The following is a 19,496-nucleotide window of genomic DNA, read 5'->3' as shown; positions in this document are numbered from 1 at the left end:
CAGTAACCCATTCCGGTACATCTGGGTTTGGCGCGGTGCGCAACCCAAAATCACACAACCCGAAGCGTCTGTAACCTGAGGTATGACTGTACAGTGGTGCCTCGCAAGATGAAATTAATTCGTTCTGCGAGGTTTTTCGTCTTGCGAATTTTTCGTCTTGCGAAGCAAACGGTTTTAAGCAAAAGGAAACAAACTTGCAAGACGTTTTCGTCTTGTGAAGCAAGCCCATAGGGAAATTCGTCTTGCGAAGCAACTCAAAAAACGAAAAGCTCTTTCGTCTTGCGAGTTTTTCGTCTTGCGAGGCATTCGTCTTGCGAGGTACCACTGTACTAACAAAGCCGGGGGGGCTCCCTCCACCCACTGCCCCAATAAGGATACAGTGTGGGTGCATAGCTTATTCTCCCTTGCTGAGGGAGGATGTTGAGACTTACACCATTTCCCAGTTCTTCTTTAAGTGCTAGGTGCTTTTCAAGACTCAGTTTAATTCTACAAGATCTGACTTTTACGCATATAAAATAGGCCACATGTGCTTTCGTTCTTTCTTCATCTCAGGCTGGGGAGGGGGGGGTAAGCTAGCGATTGACTGAGCAGAGGGAGTAACACCCATGGCACTCACTCAAAAATCCAAATATGCCCATGGACTTAAAAAGCTTGGTGGTTCTTGGATTGTCAATGAGTGAAACTATTCGAGTTTTTAAAGCACATTTATTTGTTAACTTCCATATTATTTATCATGAATCCTATCCCAGGAACTAGTTTATTGTTATGGTACTGCAACTTGCTGTTTCTCCCTCACATCCCCTCCTGACCTCAAGGCAGGCTTCTCTGAGGGTCTTTTATATCTTTTATCTGTGAATTGCCCTTTCTTCGTTTCCTTCTGCTGAGCATAGTCTGAGAAATGTTGCTTGGTATCCTTCCAGTCATTAAGCTCCTTGATGCTCAGCTGCTGAAGTTCCAGAGACCCCCATGTGGATGTTCCAGTGTGGGAGCGACGGTCTTGCTTGGTCCTGTTCACTGCTCCCACGGCTGTGCTGTTAAATGCTTGTTGATGGCCTTTCCTTAATGGTTCCGCTGTGTCTTCATGTTCTTCACGCAGCTTCAGGTCTGTTAGAGAAAATATAAGCATTCATTTGATAGACTGTGGTCCAATTCTTGGTGTTTTCAATGGCTGGTCAACAATTATTCTAAGGATGAATGAGAGGAAATGCTCTGCAGAGCATGCCAAGACCAAAAAGGGACTGGTAGGGACTGGTATCATGCCTCAGGCCGGCCTTGCCTTTTTCATAGTTCCTAATGTAAAACCTTACATTTATATCCCAGGATCCATAAAGAGGGGAAATTTGTCTTCCCACATGCAATGGGATCATTTAAAACTATGTCTTTGTACAGCTGGATTGGTAAATCAAAGCACATCTAATCTGTCATTTGATTTATGTTCTATTAAGTTCTAAGCTGGTTTATGCTGTCTTATATATACCATTCATCCACAACCAAATTTAAAATACCAAACATAAAAAAATCTAGGGTTTGTTCATGGGAAATAAAATTAGCTGGCATTAACAAAATAGAACTAACTAACTTTGATGGTTGCTCAGTTTTCAAAACCAACATCACTTTAAATAGAGGGGAATGCAAAGATTAGACATTCCATGTCATGCATATTATATTTGCTTAAGATGTTGTTATTCTTGTTTAAATTCGAACATATTGGGGATTTTTAATGATCTTGCAACAATTCCTTTTAAGAAGAATCTGAAGGACTGGATTTCCTTTTGCAGAGAAAATTCTCCCTATTAATTATTTACACGGTGGCTCCAATCAATGTGGTACCTGTCATCCTCACCAGTCGAAATGAAAGTTCACTATGTAAAGGTGCCAAGGGAGACTGGCAGCCTCCCACTGCGATTTTATAGACAGAACTAAGTCAGCACACATTACGTGTCAGAGCCAACATCAGAAAGAATCAGATCCTTTGATCTCAGACCTCCACAGGAAGCTTAGATCTCAGACAAATTAGATAAAAAATGAATTTATAGCAGATATGTATCCTAAGGCATACAGCTGAACACTGTATTTTGAAAGAGTATGGCAAATATCAAAACATATAAACTGTAGCATTTCCTCTCTTGCTCCTTCTGCTTTTCTGTGATAAATATTAATTAAAATAAGATGAAACTCAAAACTAACCTCTTTCTGCTTCTTACATAAGCAACAAGTTTAGGACCATAGAATCATAGCAGTCCCTTATTTGCATTCTAGTGGGGGAAGAGCTGAGGTCTGCACTTTGGGGCAGCCAAAACCCCTTCAGCCCCAAGCACAACAGATGCCCCGCCACAATGGCCACGAGGGATGGAGCCAGTTTAAATCCAGTTCACTCTCCTGGCTGACCCCACCCTCCCAACTCAGAGCCCTCCTCCTCCTCCTCCCCTTTAGACCATTCCACCCCAATTGGTTCCATGGGACTCACAGCAAACATGGTGAATGAGGGCAGATTTATTTTATTTTATTTACCATCCTTCATCTCAGGATCACAGGGCAGTTTACAGTTTAAAAACACAAAAATACACAACATAATAGCAAACAAAACAATACCCCCCCCCACACACAGAGAGAGATTAAAAGGCCATAGATTTAAATTAAATTAGCCAAAGGCCTGGGAGAAGAGGAATGTTTTCACCTGGTGCCTAAAGACATGTAATGAAGTCGTCAAGTGAGTCTCTCTGGGGAGAGCGTCCCACACGCAGGGAGCCACCACAGAAAAGGCCCATTCTTGTGTTGCCCCTCTCCAGACCTCCATGACTGCACTGTTTGTGCCAGTTCATAAGGGAGAATAGCTTAAAGGTAATCTGCATGCCTCCATCAAACAGTGAGAGATGGGTCAAGGAAATATTACAGCATGCAGATTAGAATGTTCAGCATCTATGTGGCAAGGGAACCTGATAAATCTGAGAAGGTCTGAAAATCCTGTCCTCCTCCCAGAGAGCATGTGTTGTGGTGAGATCAATGACTGACCTCACTGCTGTTGTGGATGGGAGCGATTGGATAGCCACAACAACCCAATTGGTGGTCCCTCGGTTCCTAGGGTAATTCTGGCCAATGGGATCATTTTATGCATTAACCGGGGGACCTACGGTATATATCGCTGCACGTTGCATTGAGCTTCCCCTTTTCGCTTCGTGCATCGGATCACCCGCCCACCCTCCCTATATGTAGGGTTCATTATGACCTTGCTATGCCATTGTGGGTCATCTGTTCTTGGGACAGGGGCCCAGTAGGAATTTTCCCATTTGGCTGATTGGCTGGTGTCATTGGGTTTCGCCTACCGTGTAGCAAGTTGTCACAACTTTGTAAGGTTTGGCAGTTAGGCATTGGTTCAATGTACCCCTCCAATAAGCAAAAGGGTATTCCGTTAAAGGAATCCAGGGGCTCGCCTTGCTTTTGTCCGATTCTCTTCCAGGGCTTAGGGCCATGCCAGAGCCCCTGGGAGCATTTGGGGTGAGCTTGAGTCTCCGCCTGGCCCAACCCTCCCCCAGAATGTTTTCCCTTACTGACGTCTGCCGGTTTCCAGTCATCAATGCCGCCGTGACAAGGTCAGATGCAGCTGGTCGGGAACCAATGCCTAAGCAAAAAACTCACGATCTGTAATCAATAAAGTAGTGGCCAAAATTATGCCAAGAACCTTAAACTAAATTCTGTGTCAATTGTGTCTTTATTTATTGGGGGAGGTCTTGGGATCTTAACACGCAATGCGTTTTTGGTACTAAATTTGGGCTGACACCACTTGGACCATACTTAGTTCGAGAGTCAACTAGGCATATGAATTATGTTCAAAATATATTGAGTGTAGGTTCTCCTTGCCCTACAACCTCTAGTTTTCACACATGTATACGGCAGTGCAAGGTATGGTGAAGAAAGTCTAATTGAACTCTTACTATATATAACATAAATTAAACCTAAAGATCGATAAGTATATGTTTGCAATGAAATATTTAAACCTTTTCAAATCTCTCTTAATTTCTGTGGCTGATATGACAATGTGGCATGCTTGCATATATTGCAATGATGAGATTTGATCTGGCTTAGTTTTAAAAAGTAGCGTTTTGCACATAGTTTGTCCCTGATCCGCTTTTAGGATTAGGCACACCCTACCTATATATAAATAGATATACAACCCAAACAACCCCTGATGCAGCTATACTCATGAAAATTTGATCTAGTAAATTCAGCCTAATGACACATACATAAATAAGCATACAATAAAAGAGAGGAAAAAACTCCATCAAGTTAGCATTGGGGTCTTTTAGTCATTGCAAACATTATTTTAAATATCATTTAATAATGATTTGATCCAATGAAAATGGATGAAGCAATAATCTGCAAGTCAAACAATCCCACGTTTGATTGTAGCAGTCCGTTTAATGCAAGAAAAGCTCCCAAATACGTTAGAAGTTTTGTCTTCCTCAGCAGCTATTTTACATCTCACAAGACTTCACTTTGTCATCTGCAGTATATATTATTTATAAGAGGTCATCCATAGCTTATTCATTCATAAGATAAAAGTTTTCTGCTCACATGGAGCTTTAAAATAGTGGAACCTTTAGATTAAAATGAAAAGGCCTCCTGAACAAAGTGAAATCGAAGTCCAAATATTCAATATTCTAAAAGCATATTCTCAGCAAAGTTGCTAAGAATATAATCCTGAGACAAACCATTTAGTCCAGCATTGTCTATTCTGCCTAGCTTTTTGAGATCAAAGGGTCTTTCTCATGTGTGGCTGATATGAAGAGTCTAGGGGTGGGGATGATGGCAGGTGTCGAGGCAAAACATTCAACTCAATCTTTCCATGGAGGATTTATAACCCCTTTACATGAAAGGGGGGGTAAGGGAGTGTTTCCTCTTTACTTTGTCCATCAACATTTGCTCAATGCATATTTATGTTAGGGTTAGTCCCCATCCAGTCCCTACAGTAACATAACTGAGAAGTTATCCAGATACTAGGTCTCATATGGAAATCGGTGTCTTATGGGCAGTGATATTTTTCTACAAAAAGAGGTGCTGGAACTCACCTTGTTCTCTTATAATGATAATTGTGCCCACCTGAAAGGTGCTGGATCTGAGTTCTGGTGAGTTCTGACTGAAAAAAAGCCCTGCTTATGGGAGACTGGAGTGGAGAATAGAAGTTCAGGAAGAAACATTAAAATTACCCAAGGTAAGTTACCCATTTTATTTTATTTTTTGAAATTGTGGACAATCTGGAACTTGTGGACATTTGGAGATATAAAAATGGGGACACAAAACAATTTTTGTATTTTAGTGAGAAACAGAGGGCCTATCAAGATAGGATATTTTATGGGTAATGAAGACATTGGCTACAGGGGTGCATATAGAATAGAATAGAAACTTTATTGTATCATAATCCAGTTATGATGACTTACCAAAAAAAAAAAAAAGAATTGGTGTTTTAGAGGGAGACTTAATGAAACGTTATTACGCCAAGGTAAGATCATACAAGATTGAAAGCAAAAATCAAAAGAAATTTTTGAGAATGATTTAGACAAAGATATCAGTCTGGGATGCAAGCAGAACATATATAAGAGGTTACTTTATGCAACATACTGATAACTCTTGACTTAAAAAAGAGAGACAGAAGAAAATACAAAAGATTCTGTGTGAAATTAGACAAAAAGAAAAAGAGCTGGAACAATCACCAACAAATACAAATGTTACCTGCCAAATTAAGATGCTGCAGAGACCATTATCTATGCTAACAGGAACCTCAACAAAATGCTGGAGAGGGTGCACCTCCACAGGCACAGACCTCCACATGTGGTGGGAATGCCCCAAAATCCAACTATTCTGGACAACAGCCATACAAGAAATATGTAAAATAATTAAGCAAGTATTAGAAACCATCCCAGAACCGGTCCTACTAAACATATTCCAAGACAATAATGCCCACTCACATCACAAAGAACTCATAACCCATCTACTCTCAGCAACCAGAAACATCATAGCCAGACACTGGAGAGACCTGTCAGGAGTAAGCATGGGCCAATGGTACCAAATAGTATGGGAAACAGGCCTACTAGAAAAATTAACCAATAAACTGAAACTGACACAGGGACCAATAGAAGAAGACACCTTCACCCCGGTATGGCTCCCCTTTATCACATACACAGCCCAACAAGACAACGACAAGAATCCACCAGCAGCAGATGAATCAATATGGCTAACCTGATCCAAAAACACCCACCCACCCCACTCACACACAAAAACAAAGTTCGCCACAGCCAATCACACACAAGCAACCGCACCTTAGGCCAACCCCAATTTCTCTCACCACCAAAGGAAAACAAGCAAAGAGAACCCGCACAAGCGATGCTGACACAAAACCCCACACATACATTAAGCAAAATAGAAACATCGCCTCCTGACCCCACCCCCACCAGCCATGGCCCCCTCCACCTCTTCCCCCCTTTTCTTCCTAACCCATATGCCTCAACAAATGAAACTGACCTATGAAAAATGTAACTTGAAAGAAGAGACCTTGTGCATACCTTTGTAAACCAAGAAAACATTAATAAAAATATTAAAATGGTGGAAAAACAATGCAGGAATATGCTAACATTTGAAATATGCTAAACATTTTTTAAAATTTGCTAATAAACTTGGGAAATGGTTAGCATATGAACTGAGAAAAGAAAAAGTGAAGTAGGTGATGCTGAAATTACAAGAAGGGAATGCTGTAATAAAAGATAGGACAAATATTGTCATGGTCGCAATTCCAGGGAGCTGGAAGGTTGGAAGTTCAGGCAGAGACCAGCCTGAAACCCCAAAGCAACAGCCCATTGCAGGAAGCCATTATCTGGACTCCTGAAGCAAAGCTTGCCTGGAACTTCTCACGAGAAAATCTAACCAGGCTAAAACTAGTTGACAACTAGTATTTGTGGCTGAGGCACTGAAAAGACCAGCTCAGGGACCTGCTAAGGTTGCAAACTATGATGTGCACAAAGTTGCTTTATAATAGGATTAAGTCTGTATCCAAGAGACTCACCTTCTCTCCTAGCAGTAATGTTGTGTTTATTCTCCTCCTGGATGAAGCACGGTTGGGCATGAAGTATCTGCTGATTTGCCTGAATATGGGCATGCTTCTTATTCTTCTTATTCGTCAAAGGTTTTCTGATCCTGTTTTCTGTAGCAAAACATTACAAGGGAATTTAAACTGCAAATTTTCAGTGAAATATACAAGTGACCTCCTGGAGAAACAACTAATAGCCCATAACTATTTGGACATAAGAAGTGCCTTTAAAAAATGGTAAAGGACCCCTGACAGTTAAGTCCAGTCACGGACAACTCTGGGGTTGTGGCGCTCATCTTGCTTTACTGGCCAAGGGAGCTGACGTTTGTCCACAGATAGTTTTTCCGGGTCATGTGGCCAGCATGACTAAGCCGCTTCTGGTGAAACCAGAGCAGCGCACGGAAACGCCTTTTACTTTCCTGCCGGAGTGGTACCTATTTATCTACTTGCACTTTGATGTGCTTTTGAACTGCTAGGTTGGCAGAAGCTGGGACAGAGCAACGGGAGCTCACCCCGTCACGGGGATTCAAACCGCGACCTTCTGATTGGCAAGCCCTAGGCTATGTGGGCTGGTCTGATGGGAACTGGAGTCCCAACATCTGGAGGCTCCAAGACAGCCACTCCTGCACTGGAGTAACTAGAAAGTACAACACAAGGGTCTGTACACAGCAGTAATGCCACACCATGCTGATCTGCCCAATACTAATGCAAGAAACATTTCTACACTGTTAGAATTGGGGGGAGCACGATTTGCTACCACCAACTATTGCCAATCTCACTGGAAAACTTCTCTTTTTCTGTAAGCCCCAGCAGAACAAATGGGGTATTTTCTGGGTAGAAGCTTCACTTCAGTTTTCCAACTCACTGTTCCTTCTTGTTTTCTTGGACCAACAGATAACAACAGATCCCAAAACAAGCAGAGAGGCTGCCGATCCCAGTGCAGCAGTGAAGATTATGGCTGATTTTTCGGTCACAGTAATGGGGAATATAGTAAAAGCATTGGATCTGACAGATAATATAGCACCTAAAAAAAAGCAGAATAAAACAAACAACATAATGAGGAGCATGTGTTTAAAGGTTCAGAAATGTAATTATTGCCACAAAGAAAGGACATTGTGTCTGAGATTGCTTGAGGCCTGAAAGAAAAAGATGAGGCACAGAAAACACTATCAATATCACAGATGGTATCACGATCCCAGTTCTTATTATAAGAAGGTGAGAGGTAAAGGTAAAAAGGTAAAGGACCCCTGGATGGTTAAGTCCAGTCAAAGGTGACTGTGGGGTTGCAGCGCTCATCTCGCTTTTCAGGCTGAGCAACCCAGCGTTTGTCCACAGACAGCTTTCCGGGTCATGTGGCCAGCAGGACTAAACTGTTTCTGGTGCAACAGGACACTGTGACAGAAGCCAGAGCACACAGAAATGCTGTTTACCTTCCCACCACAGCGGTGGGATGTGCTTTTGATCTGCTAGGTCAGCAGGAGCTGGGACCAAGCAACGGGAGCTCAGCCCGTCACGAGGATTTGAACCTCCGACCTTCCGATCGGCAAGCTCAAGAGGCTCAGTGGTATGAGCTCTGCTGGATCCGATCAAAGTTCCATTTTCTTCCCCATCCTGGTTTTTTAGACTGGTTCAGCCAATGTTGCTGAGAAGCCAAAAAACATTGGTTCAGCAGTATGTTTAAGCTATTAGAATTTGGAAAGGAGAGGAATGTATTTCAGAATTTATTTATTTTTTAAAATGATTTCTTAGTTACCTTTGGATGGCAATATCTCAAACTATGCTGATGTATGAACAATCCTTTTGGCTTCACATGTAGCTGTTTCTTTGCTTGAGTCAGCAAGTGAACCAGGATTTTTTCCCCATTAATTATAGTTTCTCATTTCATCCAAAGCAGGATAGTATGGGGCAAGCCAGGATACTGAACTATGGTTTGAAGTTGACTTCATATCCTAACTTGTTCTGAAGTCATTACAGTGGTGCCCCGCAAGACGAATGCCTCGCAAGACGAAAAACTCGGTAGACGAAAGGGTTTTGCGGTTTTTGAGCTTGCTTTGCAAGTTTGTTTCCTTTTTCTTAACACCGTTAATACAGTTGCGACTTGACTTCGAGGAGCAACTCATAGAATGCGGTGTGGTAGCCTTTTTTGAGGTTTTTGAAGACTTTGGTGATTTTTGAAGCTTTTCCAAAACTTTTCTGACACCGCGCTTCGCAAGACGAAAAATTCGCTAGACGAAAAAACTTGCGGAACGAATTAATTTCGTCTTGTGAGGCACCACTGTAGCTACAGTTTTCTGGTTTGGATGAAATGGGAAACTATTGTTAATAGAAGCCTCCCTGGCTTGTTTGCCCACCCCGTAAGAAAGGAGAAGCAAAGGTCCTGCACATGCAGCCAAAAGACTTTTTCACATATTGGCTGATAAAAGTGAGATCTCTTATTTAATTTCTTATGTGTACATCCATCCTACCTTTCCTCTGTTACAGAACCCAATATCTCCTATGAAGGCACCGATCTTACCCAGCACCTGCTTAGCTTCAGCATTAAGCAGTCCCCCTTAGACTCTCCACTGGATAACAAATCTTACCTGGAGGAGAAGTCACTTTGAAAAAGAGGTAACAACCTGAGCAGGAACCAGAGACCACCAGGTTTCGAAAGGCAGCCTTTCCATCTTGGACCTTTATCCTTGTGTCACCTGAAGAAAAATACATATCTATGCTAGATTATCTGATGAATTTCACCAAAACTACATCTTTTAAAGCCACAATCTTACACAAATTTACCTGAAAGCTCCAGTAAGCCAATGGGACTTAGATTTGCCTCATTATTCAAGGTGCACACAGAATTGATGCACAACCCTATCATTTACACCATTGTTAAGTCCACATTCCAGTTTTCTACGTGACATTATTTTTATTGGAAATATTGTTTTATTAATTTAATGACTAGATACCTGCATTTCATTCCGCAATGCTTTTAAGTGCTAACCAAACTCTAGTCAAATCCTGAACTTGACACAGGATAATGGCAAAATTCTTAACCATGCAGGGAGAATCAACTTTCTAAATATTGGTTCAGGTGGGAAGGGTTAGAGGCGCTAGATATCAGAACCTCTTTAGGATGTTGGACAACATCTAGAGATTACAAAACAAGAAATTTTTACTTGTTCAGCAAATCAATTACTTGCAGCATCAAATATGTCCTTATATGGCTACAATAATACTGTATTGTTTTTTTTTTGGGGGGGGGAATCACCAGTGTAAGAAATCAAAACACCTGTCCTAGAATTCACTATCTCCCAAGCAATAAATTTCCCCTTGGAGACAGCCTGTACTTCAGTTTTAAAAGCCAGAGAACTGCAGCATTGTTAAAACACTAAATAATGAGTTTAAATTATTAGATTATGATGAGTTTAAATTATGAGATTATGATGCTTTCCATTTCAAATGAGCATACTGTTACCCAGTGCTATTTTTCTAGAGAAAGAGGTGCCAGAACTCACCATGAACTCCTCCCTTGTTCTCTTATAATGGCAATGGCACCCACCTGAGAGGGGCCGGAACGGAGTTCCAGTGAGTTCTGGCTGGAAAAAGCCCTGCTATTACTACACATTTACTCACGGAAAAAGTTTCTAGATAAGCAAAGCCAGACTCCATGTTTTTAAGCACAGTACATATCAATTTTTTAGCCTGTTAATGTGTTGTACGCTATTTCAGTGCTCCCTCTTGCATTCTCTGTGCTGCAAACATAACAGACCAATATTTTACTTCTTGTTTACAAACAAGGCGCCTGATGCCAAAGGTATCTGCTTAAGTCAGGAAGTCAGTTGGTCAAATAATTTATAGGGTTAATAATTTATGTGCAAATAAAGTCAGAGTGCCAAAGTGTAAAGGAAGGAGGAAAATTTTCATAGTTCTGCTCTAGTCCGACATGGATTTTTAAATATATATATATATATATATATATTTAAAAATCCATGTCGGACTAGAGCAGAACTATGAAAATATATATATATATATATATATATATATATATATATATATGTATGTATATGTATATATGTATGTATGTATATTTCCCAATATAGTATTGAAATTGTTTGGCCCTGGGTCTGAAGCTAAATGCCTCATCAAGATAATTCTTTTGCACAATTTATGCCACAATTCATTGTGGCATAAGTGGTTGTCCTTCCTAGAAAAAGTTCCACTAGGACCTTGGGATAACTTCGTATATTTCCCATCCCTGACATCCAACTAAGTAGGTCAAAGAAAACAGATGGATAGCTGAGATGCCCCCTTTCAGCCTGATGGCTCCATTCCCTTGTGGGGAACCTCCCAGGAACCTCCCAGGGGCTACGGGCCACAGTGGGCTGGGCCAGAGGCAAAAGTGGGTGGAACAACGGATGCCACTCTCACCTTTTGTACAGAAAGGTTGTATTTCAGCCATGCAAAAACCAGAGGTTTCTACATGCACATGCCATCACAACCATCTCTCTGTCCTCCATGTGGCAATGCAAGAAATTATCAAGATGCCAAAGCCAGGGGCGGAGGAAGAGGGTACGGTGGGGGCAGGTCACCCCGGGTGTCACCACTGAGAGGGATGACAAAATGCTGGACGGCACTCACTGCGGGGGCTGCAGCACGCCCAAGCCACACTTCTTTCCTGGGAGTGACATGGCGGCTTGAGCGCCTGCAGGCTCTGCACTGCCCCAAACGGTCTGTCCCCCCGCCTCCCCCTCAGCTGTAGGGCAACTGAATGGGAGGAGGCAGGCAGACTCCTCAGAGGCCCCACCCCATGGATGGCTGCCTGGCACAGGGCACGCACGCCACCCCAGGCATCCAATTGGCTTGCTCCACCGCTGGCCAAAGCCCTAGCACAGCAGGGTCAGTGAGAGGTGTGGCCTGAGGCGGGGTGTGGCCTCAGGAGAGAGCCAAGGGCCAGTTACAGAAGCCTGCATGGCTGCATTTGGCCTCAGGCTTCACATTGCTGAAATTACAGTTTCCGGTGTGGTGTAGTGGTTAAGAACGGTAGTCTCGTAATCTGGTGAACTGGGTTCGCGTCTCTGCTCCTCCACCTGCAGCTGCTGGGTGACCTTGGGCCAGTCACACTTCTTTGAAGTCTCTCAGCCTCACTCACCTCACAGAGTGTTTGTTGTGGGGGAGGAAGGGAAAGGAGATTGTTAGCCGCTTTGAGACTCCTTAGGGTATCAAATCCAAACTCCTCCTCCTCCTCCTCCTCCTCCTCCTCCTCCTCCTCCTCCTCCTCCTCCTCCTCTTCTTCTTCTTCTTCTTCTTCTTCTTTCAAATACTTCCTCAATGCCTCTTCCCCACCCATTTTGTTTCCTGAAATATCCAATATTGTTTTCTGAAATATCAAGGCCTCTGCCCCATTTGCTACTGCCTAATTTTCCCCTCTCACTATTCCATTCTTTCACGCCCTGTCCTCTGCATTCACTGTTAGCTTCCAATACGAAGGTGGTCTGCAGGATCCACAAGTAGATGCCACGTTACAGCAGTTTAATACCTACCACATGCTAACAATCAGAGACAGTAGCTTGCAGCCACAACTTGCCGTTGGGACCAATACACTGTATACCATCAAAAGATCATCAGGTGCAAATCACCACTGTGTTGATATCAAATTGAAATGTCTGAACACCTGCTGTAGCCCCGTTCAGACTAACAAAGCATCCATTTCCTGTCACATGAACAAAACAACCTCAAGTTTGAGTGTTCTTCCTTTTTTCACGCCTGCAAAGAGATCAGAAGTGTTCACTTCCACTTTTCAAACAGCCACAGTCCCCAGTGATGCCTGAATTCATGGAACTGTGATTTGTTTAAACAATGGTAAGTGATAATGAGACAGGGCCATACAATGGTTCCATTCTGTCTTGTTCCAAAAATATTTTTAGAAAACAAAATTAAGTTTCTAAGTCTTGACATCTGAGGGACTGTGTGGTCACTTTAAAATTGGAAGCATATGCGCCTGAACCTTTCCTCTGATGCGCAAAAGAGAAGGAGAGGTTAGCCCGTGAGCCAGAGGCTCAATGTGCTTCATTACATAGCCGGAAAATATTCTTCCCTAAAACAGCAGGACTGGGCCAAAGACTAATCAGATCATGTCACAGAAGTATCAGTAGGAGCTTTTCACACTACTTTGTGCTGTTTCCCAATAAAAATTCACCTGTTCCCTTAGACAGACAGCAATGAGCTTTTTCAGTGGCTGCTCCCTATTTGTGGACTGATCTCCACCTGAGATCCTCATTGTCAGCTTTTAGATGCCAGGCTAAGGCATTCCTGTTCCAGGCCTTTGATAGCTAATTTGGACCATCCTATACTATGATTCCTGGCCTCTCTGTGGTGTACATTTTAAGTTGGATGGGGTAGGATTTATCCTTTTTATAACACTGTTGGATAAGCACTTTTAGATAATTTGTCTTTTACTGACTTTCCTGATGCATTGTTTTTAAATGTTTGTAAGCTTTATGTTTTTATGGGTTTGCAAGTTACCCTGAGACATTTTTGTTGTTATTGCAGAAAGTGCTGAATCGTAGTCCCTTTTAACTCTGCAACTCTGATTTCCCTGCTTGCCAGCTAGGCACCTGTATTAAGCCTCTTTCATGGAACTTTTTGACAGAGCATCTAAGTGCCTTGACTACTGATAACGTTCTCAGTTTACTGTCATGCTAGATTTCCAGGCTGCAACACTGGAAGGTTTTATAGCTGCCATTTCAAGTCTATGATGAACCCTGGAGTAACATACTGTATTCTTGAAAGGAGAGTCTCTCAGCTTTCTGGCACATATGCTTCAAATACCAGAATATTATGGATATATATGGTGCTCGTCACAAAGACCTCCAAAGCAAGCTGGTATTTAACGCTGGAGCGAGCTAATTTGGAGCTAAACTGCTTTGTGAGAGGCAGTTTGGCTGCTGTCAAACCAAGCAGTCTGAATACGTGTGGCAGACACATTCTCCTTAAATGCTGCTAACAATGATCACAATGATCACGTTTGTCAAAGGAATAAACACAGCAAATGATTACGCAGCGAACATCTGCAGAGCACACGTCTGTCCTTCTTGGAGTTTATTGACTATTAATTTGATGTATGTTTCTTTTAAAGAATGCATAATGCCTTTTTCTCTTCAGTGACTGTCCTTTATTTGAGCCTTCTTCCATCTTCTATTAGTTTGCTTCTTTCTTTCTTTATATTTCGCCTTTCATGGCTTAATTAATTTTTGGTCAGAGAGAAAAATAAGGTTGTTTCATAACTCACAAAGATATATTTCAACAGCTGAACTTTTACAATGAAGGGTAACGCAAAGCAGCTCAGAAGATCACATATAAACTCTTCCTTTCCATTTGTTTTGGTTGTTTTCAAAGCCATTGGCAAATTATTAGATCCCCAAATAAGTCAGCTGTCCTGGGCAAAATGGGCCAGGTGGTTACCATTATCTAACAGTAGACAAATGCCCACTCTGTGGAACAAGCATTGCTACTGATGTCATCAGTGAGCATGTAAATCAGAATTACCTCATTGGCTTCCTTGGAGCTATGCCAATTTAAACCAGCAGAGCGACTGCCCAGGTTAATGTCAGCCACAGCAATGAGTCCATTACGTTCATCGCTTAAAAGACTGCAAGGGGGCCACGAGGGTCATTAAGTCCATAATTGAAAGACATTTGCACAGTGAATTCCTTTGCTCTGTTCTCAGCCAACCGTGCCTACCTGCGTGAGCTATGCTACAACCCCTGGAAAGATATATTTAGCATGATCAGGGTTCATACGTGCAAAGCTCAGCTGTGACTTCAAATTGGCACACGGTGGGAAGCCTCTCACATCACAACTGATAGTTTGTTTGCTCCCCTGTTTTCAATAGTTCAGTGGGCACAGGTGGTGCTCCTCTCTGCCTTAGAGCCTTGGACCCTGAGAAGCAGAAATGCCTCAGATTCTTCAGTGCATTATTTCTACAAAGGCTCCACAATCCTAGGATAGTCCTAATTAAGCAACCTCTCCATTTCTGTCCTGTTATATGCAAGTCACAGAAATCACTGCTGTGTCATCCAAATGCATTTGCTTTCGAAAGCCTGTTCATTTCTTTGGGTGGTGATTCACATGCACCTACTCTTACATGGGAATAATTCTGAAGTCCACTTAATTCTTTTTAAAATTAAAAATGCACTATTTATCATTCTCTGGAATAATACATTTGTATACCGCTTGCTTCAAATCCCAGGTTATTATGGATAAGGAGTTCACATAGATCTCCAGAACAAGCTCATGTATAATGGAGCAATACAATACATTTGCAGTACAAAGTGTTTTACAAGTCTGAATCTTGTTTGTCCTTGTAACTAACTGATCTGAGATAGGCACTTTATGGCCAAATTTTATCAAAGGGGAACAGAGGTTGAGGGACAGTGGCTTACCAAAAATCAACTGGTGTCTGACCTCAGCTAGTATTCAGAAAAGCATGTTGCACATCATTCGTAGGACTACATCACATCAGAATGCAGGTGTCTGAAGGCTCTGCCATGAGTTTTTTGTTTTTTTTTTTTTAAGAAAACCCTTGCACATAGGTCCTTCTCCTAGGCCTGCTAGCTTCAAAGGCAGAAAATTTCTGACATGGAGAAACATTTGATCATGCAATTTTCCATTTGTTTCTAAAACTGTAGGGATCCAGAAAAACAATATCACGTGCTAGCTATTCTGAATGTGAAAATTATCTCTGAGATGGCACTGACTTCAGAGACCTGAATCTGTTAGGGAAGTTTATAAATATTTTGCCCTTTCTGATTTTGGAACTTCAAATGTAACTTGTGTAGCCAGAACAAATAAATCCTTGGGGTGACAGTCAACTAAGTGTTACTCAGAGCAGACCCATTGAAATTAATGGACCTTACTTAATTATATCTATCAATTTCGGCGACTGTACCCTGAGTAAAACTAAAACGAAGACCACCACAGTCAGCAAGTAACTTGAGCAACAGTTGAAAGGCCACCCTCTGATGTTCTGCCATGTGAGGCAACGGACTCCTCCAAAGTATCCATAGCAAGCAACAGAGGCATGGGCAGAGTTCTGTTGTGATGCATCCCAGTTGCTCATTTCTGCCTTGCCTCTTCTCACACGAGACTCAGCAGTCCAGGTGCATAAGGAGAGGATTCTATGGAGGGAGGAGGGAGCTTGTGAAGGCCACATCTGAAACACCTGGGACCTGTACACCTGGTGAAGAGGATGCGGCCACAACAGCGCATGCCTCTCTCTAGCACCCTCTCTCCCTCCAGTTGCGGTATCTGCTGCCACCAGATAAGAGATCAGTTATTTACCAGGCTGCCCCTTATCAAACAGCCTCCCCAGAGTTCCCCGGGGTCTCTCCGAAGCCTCCTTAAGTTTAAAGCTCTAGGCCTAAGCATGTTTTGATAAAGCTGAGACCAGCAGGGTTTATCTAACACGAATTTAGTTTCCTAAGATAAGAAAGACATGCAAATGTTACAGAGATGGAAATGTGATGCTCAAAAGGACTGAAACCCAAAATGTACCCTTTGGAGCAAAAACAAATCAAAACTGGATAAACAATCCCTAACTCACCAGGCTTTTAGCAGGTATCTGTATTTATAGATCTCCCTTGTCAATCATGTGTTCCTCTCCTCAGGTTACAGATTCAAGAAAGTTTGGAGCTTTTCTTTTCCCCACCTCCAGAAAAGGGATGTGCCATCCTGCACATACATGGTGACAATGCCTTGGGGCACAGTTAGTTAACCCTACAATCCCCACATGAACGGACCAGAGAGACAGGTATCTTTTTGCCATCTGCAGCAAGACATACATGCAAGATACACATTTCCGTAATGTACACAAGCATATAAAGAAGCCCAGAACTATAAAGACATTCTTTCACAGTTAACTATATTTTTGTGCATAAGGATGTTGCTTGGATCAGGTGCTCTGCTGGTGCTCATGTGAAATCACCCCCCCAAAAAAAAAATTCAGCCAGAACTCACCAGAACTCAGAACTCAGCACCTCTCAGGTGGGTACCATTAGCATTCTAAGAGAATGAGGGAGATGTTCACATAGAAAATAGCACTGCCTAAAATACACTCCTTTTAACATTCTTCACATACAGTGGTACCTCGGGTTAAGTACTTAATTCGTTCCAGAGGTCCATACTTAACCTGAAACTGTTCTTAACCTGAAGCACCACTTTAGCTAATGGGGCCTCCTGCTGCTGCTGCGCCGCTGGAGCACGATTTCTGTTCTCATCCTGATAATAATAATAATAATAATAATAATAATAATAATAATAATAATAATTTATTATTTATATCCCGCCCATCTGGCTGGGCTTCCCCAGCCACTCTGGGCAGCTTCCAAAAGAATATTAAAATACTATAATACATCAAACATTAAAAGCTTCCCGAAACAGGGCTGCCTTCAGATGTCTTCTAAAAGCCTGGTAGTTGTTTTCCTCTTTGACATCTGGTGGGAGGGCGTTCCACAGGGAAGGCGCCACTACCGAGAAGGCCCTCTGCCTGGTTCCCTGTAACTTGGCTTCTCGCAGTGAGGGAACTGCCAGAAGGCCCTCGGTGCTGGACCTCAGTGTCCGGGTAGAACGATGGGGGTGGAGACGCTCCTTCAGATATACTGGACCAAGGCCGTTTAGGGCTTTAAAGGTCAGCACCAACACTTTGAATTGTAGTTTCCGGGTCACCTTCAAAGGTAAGCCCCACGTAGAGCGCATTGCAGTAATCCAAGCGGGAGATAACCAGAGCATGCACCACTCTGGCGAGGCAGTCCGCAGGCAGATAGGGTCTCAGCCTGCGTACCAGATGGAGCTGGTAAGCAGCTGCCCTGGATACAGATTTGACCTGTGCCTCCATGGACAGCTGTGAGTCCAAAATGACTCCCAGGCTGCGCACCTGGTCCTTCAGGGGCACAGTTACCCCATTCAGACCAGGGAATCCTCCACACCTGCCCGCCTCCTGTCCCCCAAAAACAGTACTTCTGTCTTGTCAGGATTCAACCTCAATCCTGAAGCAAAGTTCTTAACCTGAAGCACTATTTCTGGGTTAGCAGAGTCTGTAACCTGAAGCGTATGTATCCTGAGGTACCACTGTATTTGTGAGCAGCATGGCCCGACGCTGCCTATAATGGAACCTCAGAGGTGCTTAGAAATAGGTCCAAACCTTTCAGCACAGCCTCTGGACTGTCTTTCAGAAAGGCTGTCACAACCCACGGTTTGGAGGGGAAGCCTATTGTGGCCACTCTTCGACCCTACGGAAATAAAAAGAAACATAGTGTGTTGTTGTTAGTCACCACTGTTTTTCCTAAGGGGGGGGGGATGATGTTGTTGACAATGATTTCTTACCCCACCTTTCAACCCAGGGCAGGTTGTAAGAATTTAAAAACGCAATATTAAAATTAGTTAAAACAAGTTGCGGTCAAGGGGTGACCACAAAAATTCTATAAATATTGGAAAACCACACTGGTGGTTCATTGAGGAGATGGTTCAGGAAGGTTTCAACCTCAGTTGCGTTTCTTCTTCTCTTGTCTGCCACAGCTGATCCATAAAAGAGCAATTGTATTAAAAGGACCCATTTATGCTGTTCATCTTCACCAGCTAGCCATGTAATATCTGATTAATGATCTCCCACCTTCCTGTAAAAATAGGAAGAACTGGTCTGAGTGATGTCTCATTCAAGCAGACTCTGAAATGGGCTCAGGTCCCTTGAAGAGTCATCTGTCTTGCTCCATCCTTCATCCTGCCTGTTGCTTCAGGCAGGGAAAAAGCTATTGCTTCCACTGTTCTATGGCAGGTGTGGGGAATGCTGGGCTCTCCAGATGTTGCTGAAATCCAGCTCCCATCAGCCCTGGCCATTGCCCTTACTTGCTGGGGCTGTTTGGAGTTCTAGCCCAGCAACATCTGGCGGCCAGAGGTTCCCCACACCTGTTCTAGGAGGACTGTCAGGGTGATGCTTTTATGTGACTTCCTTTCACATAAGCAATGGAAGTGCCACTGGCATTGAAGAGAGCCATGGGCATAGCCAGGGGGGGCAGGTGGCAGCTGCCCCCACCCCGATCAAGTAAAATAATAGAAATACTTAACTAACTGGCCAATTACGTTGGTCCTGCCCCCTAACAAAAGTCCTGCTCCCCTAACAAAAAATCTGGCTATGCCCATCAACAGAGCCTACTGCTATTGAAATATACAAAGGGGGAGGGAGGGATCTCAGAAATCAGCAATTGGAGAGGAAGTGAAGATAAGGGCAGTTCAAATCTACCCCTTTTCCTGATTAAGATGTCCCACTGTCCATCTCTAGTTCCTGAAAAGGGCTGCTCACCGAATACAGTTCAGATCCCAATGCAGCAATTCAGAAAAAAATTATTATTATTATCATCATCATTATTTCTATACCACCCTTCTT

At 42.8% G+C, this 19,496-nt stretch overlaps 1 protein-coding gene across 1 annotated transcript in view; it reads right to left on the bottom strand.

Annotated features, from left to right (window-relative positions):
- Positions 1 to 321: 321 nt before the first annotated feature.
- Positions 322 to 19,496, bottom strand: part of PKHD1 (PKHD1 ciliary IPT domain containing fibrocystin/polyductin) — a 253,117-nt gene continuing 233,942 nt past the window's right edge. The window contains exons 59-63 of the mRNA XM_082216559.1: positions 18,258 to 18,345; positions 9,661 to 9,768; positions 7,944 to 8,102; positions 7,055 to 7,192; positions 322 to 1,104 (exon numbers count right to left, since the gene is read on the bottom strand). Of these exons, the coding sequence (XP_082072685.1) occupies positions 764 to 1,104; positions 7,055 to 7,192; positions 7,944 to 8,102; positions 9,661 to 9,768; positions 18,258 to 18,345 (834 nt within the window). The 3' untranslated portion in view covers positions 322 to 763. The remainder of the gene's footprint in view (positions 1,105 to 7,054; positions 7,193 to 7,943; positions 8,103 to 9,660; positions 9,769 to 18,257; positions 18,346 to 19,496) is intronic.

Source organism: Podarcis vaucheri (assembly GCF_965113315.1).
Source record: "Podarcis vaucheri genome assembly, chromosome: 3".
Taxonomy (NCBI): Eukaryota; Metazoa; Chordata; class Lepidosauria; order Squamata; family Lacertidae; genus Podarcis; species Podarcis vaucheri.
The sequence above is the reverse complement of the archived record's forward strand: the minus strand, read 5'-3'. Positions and strand labels throughout refer to the sequence as shown.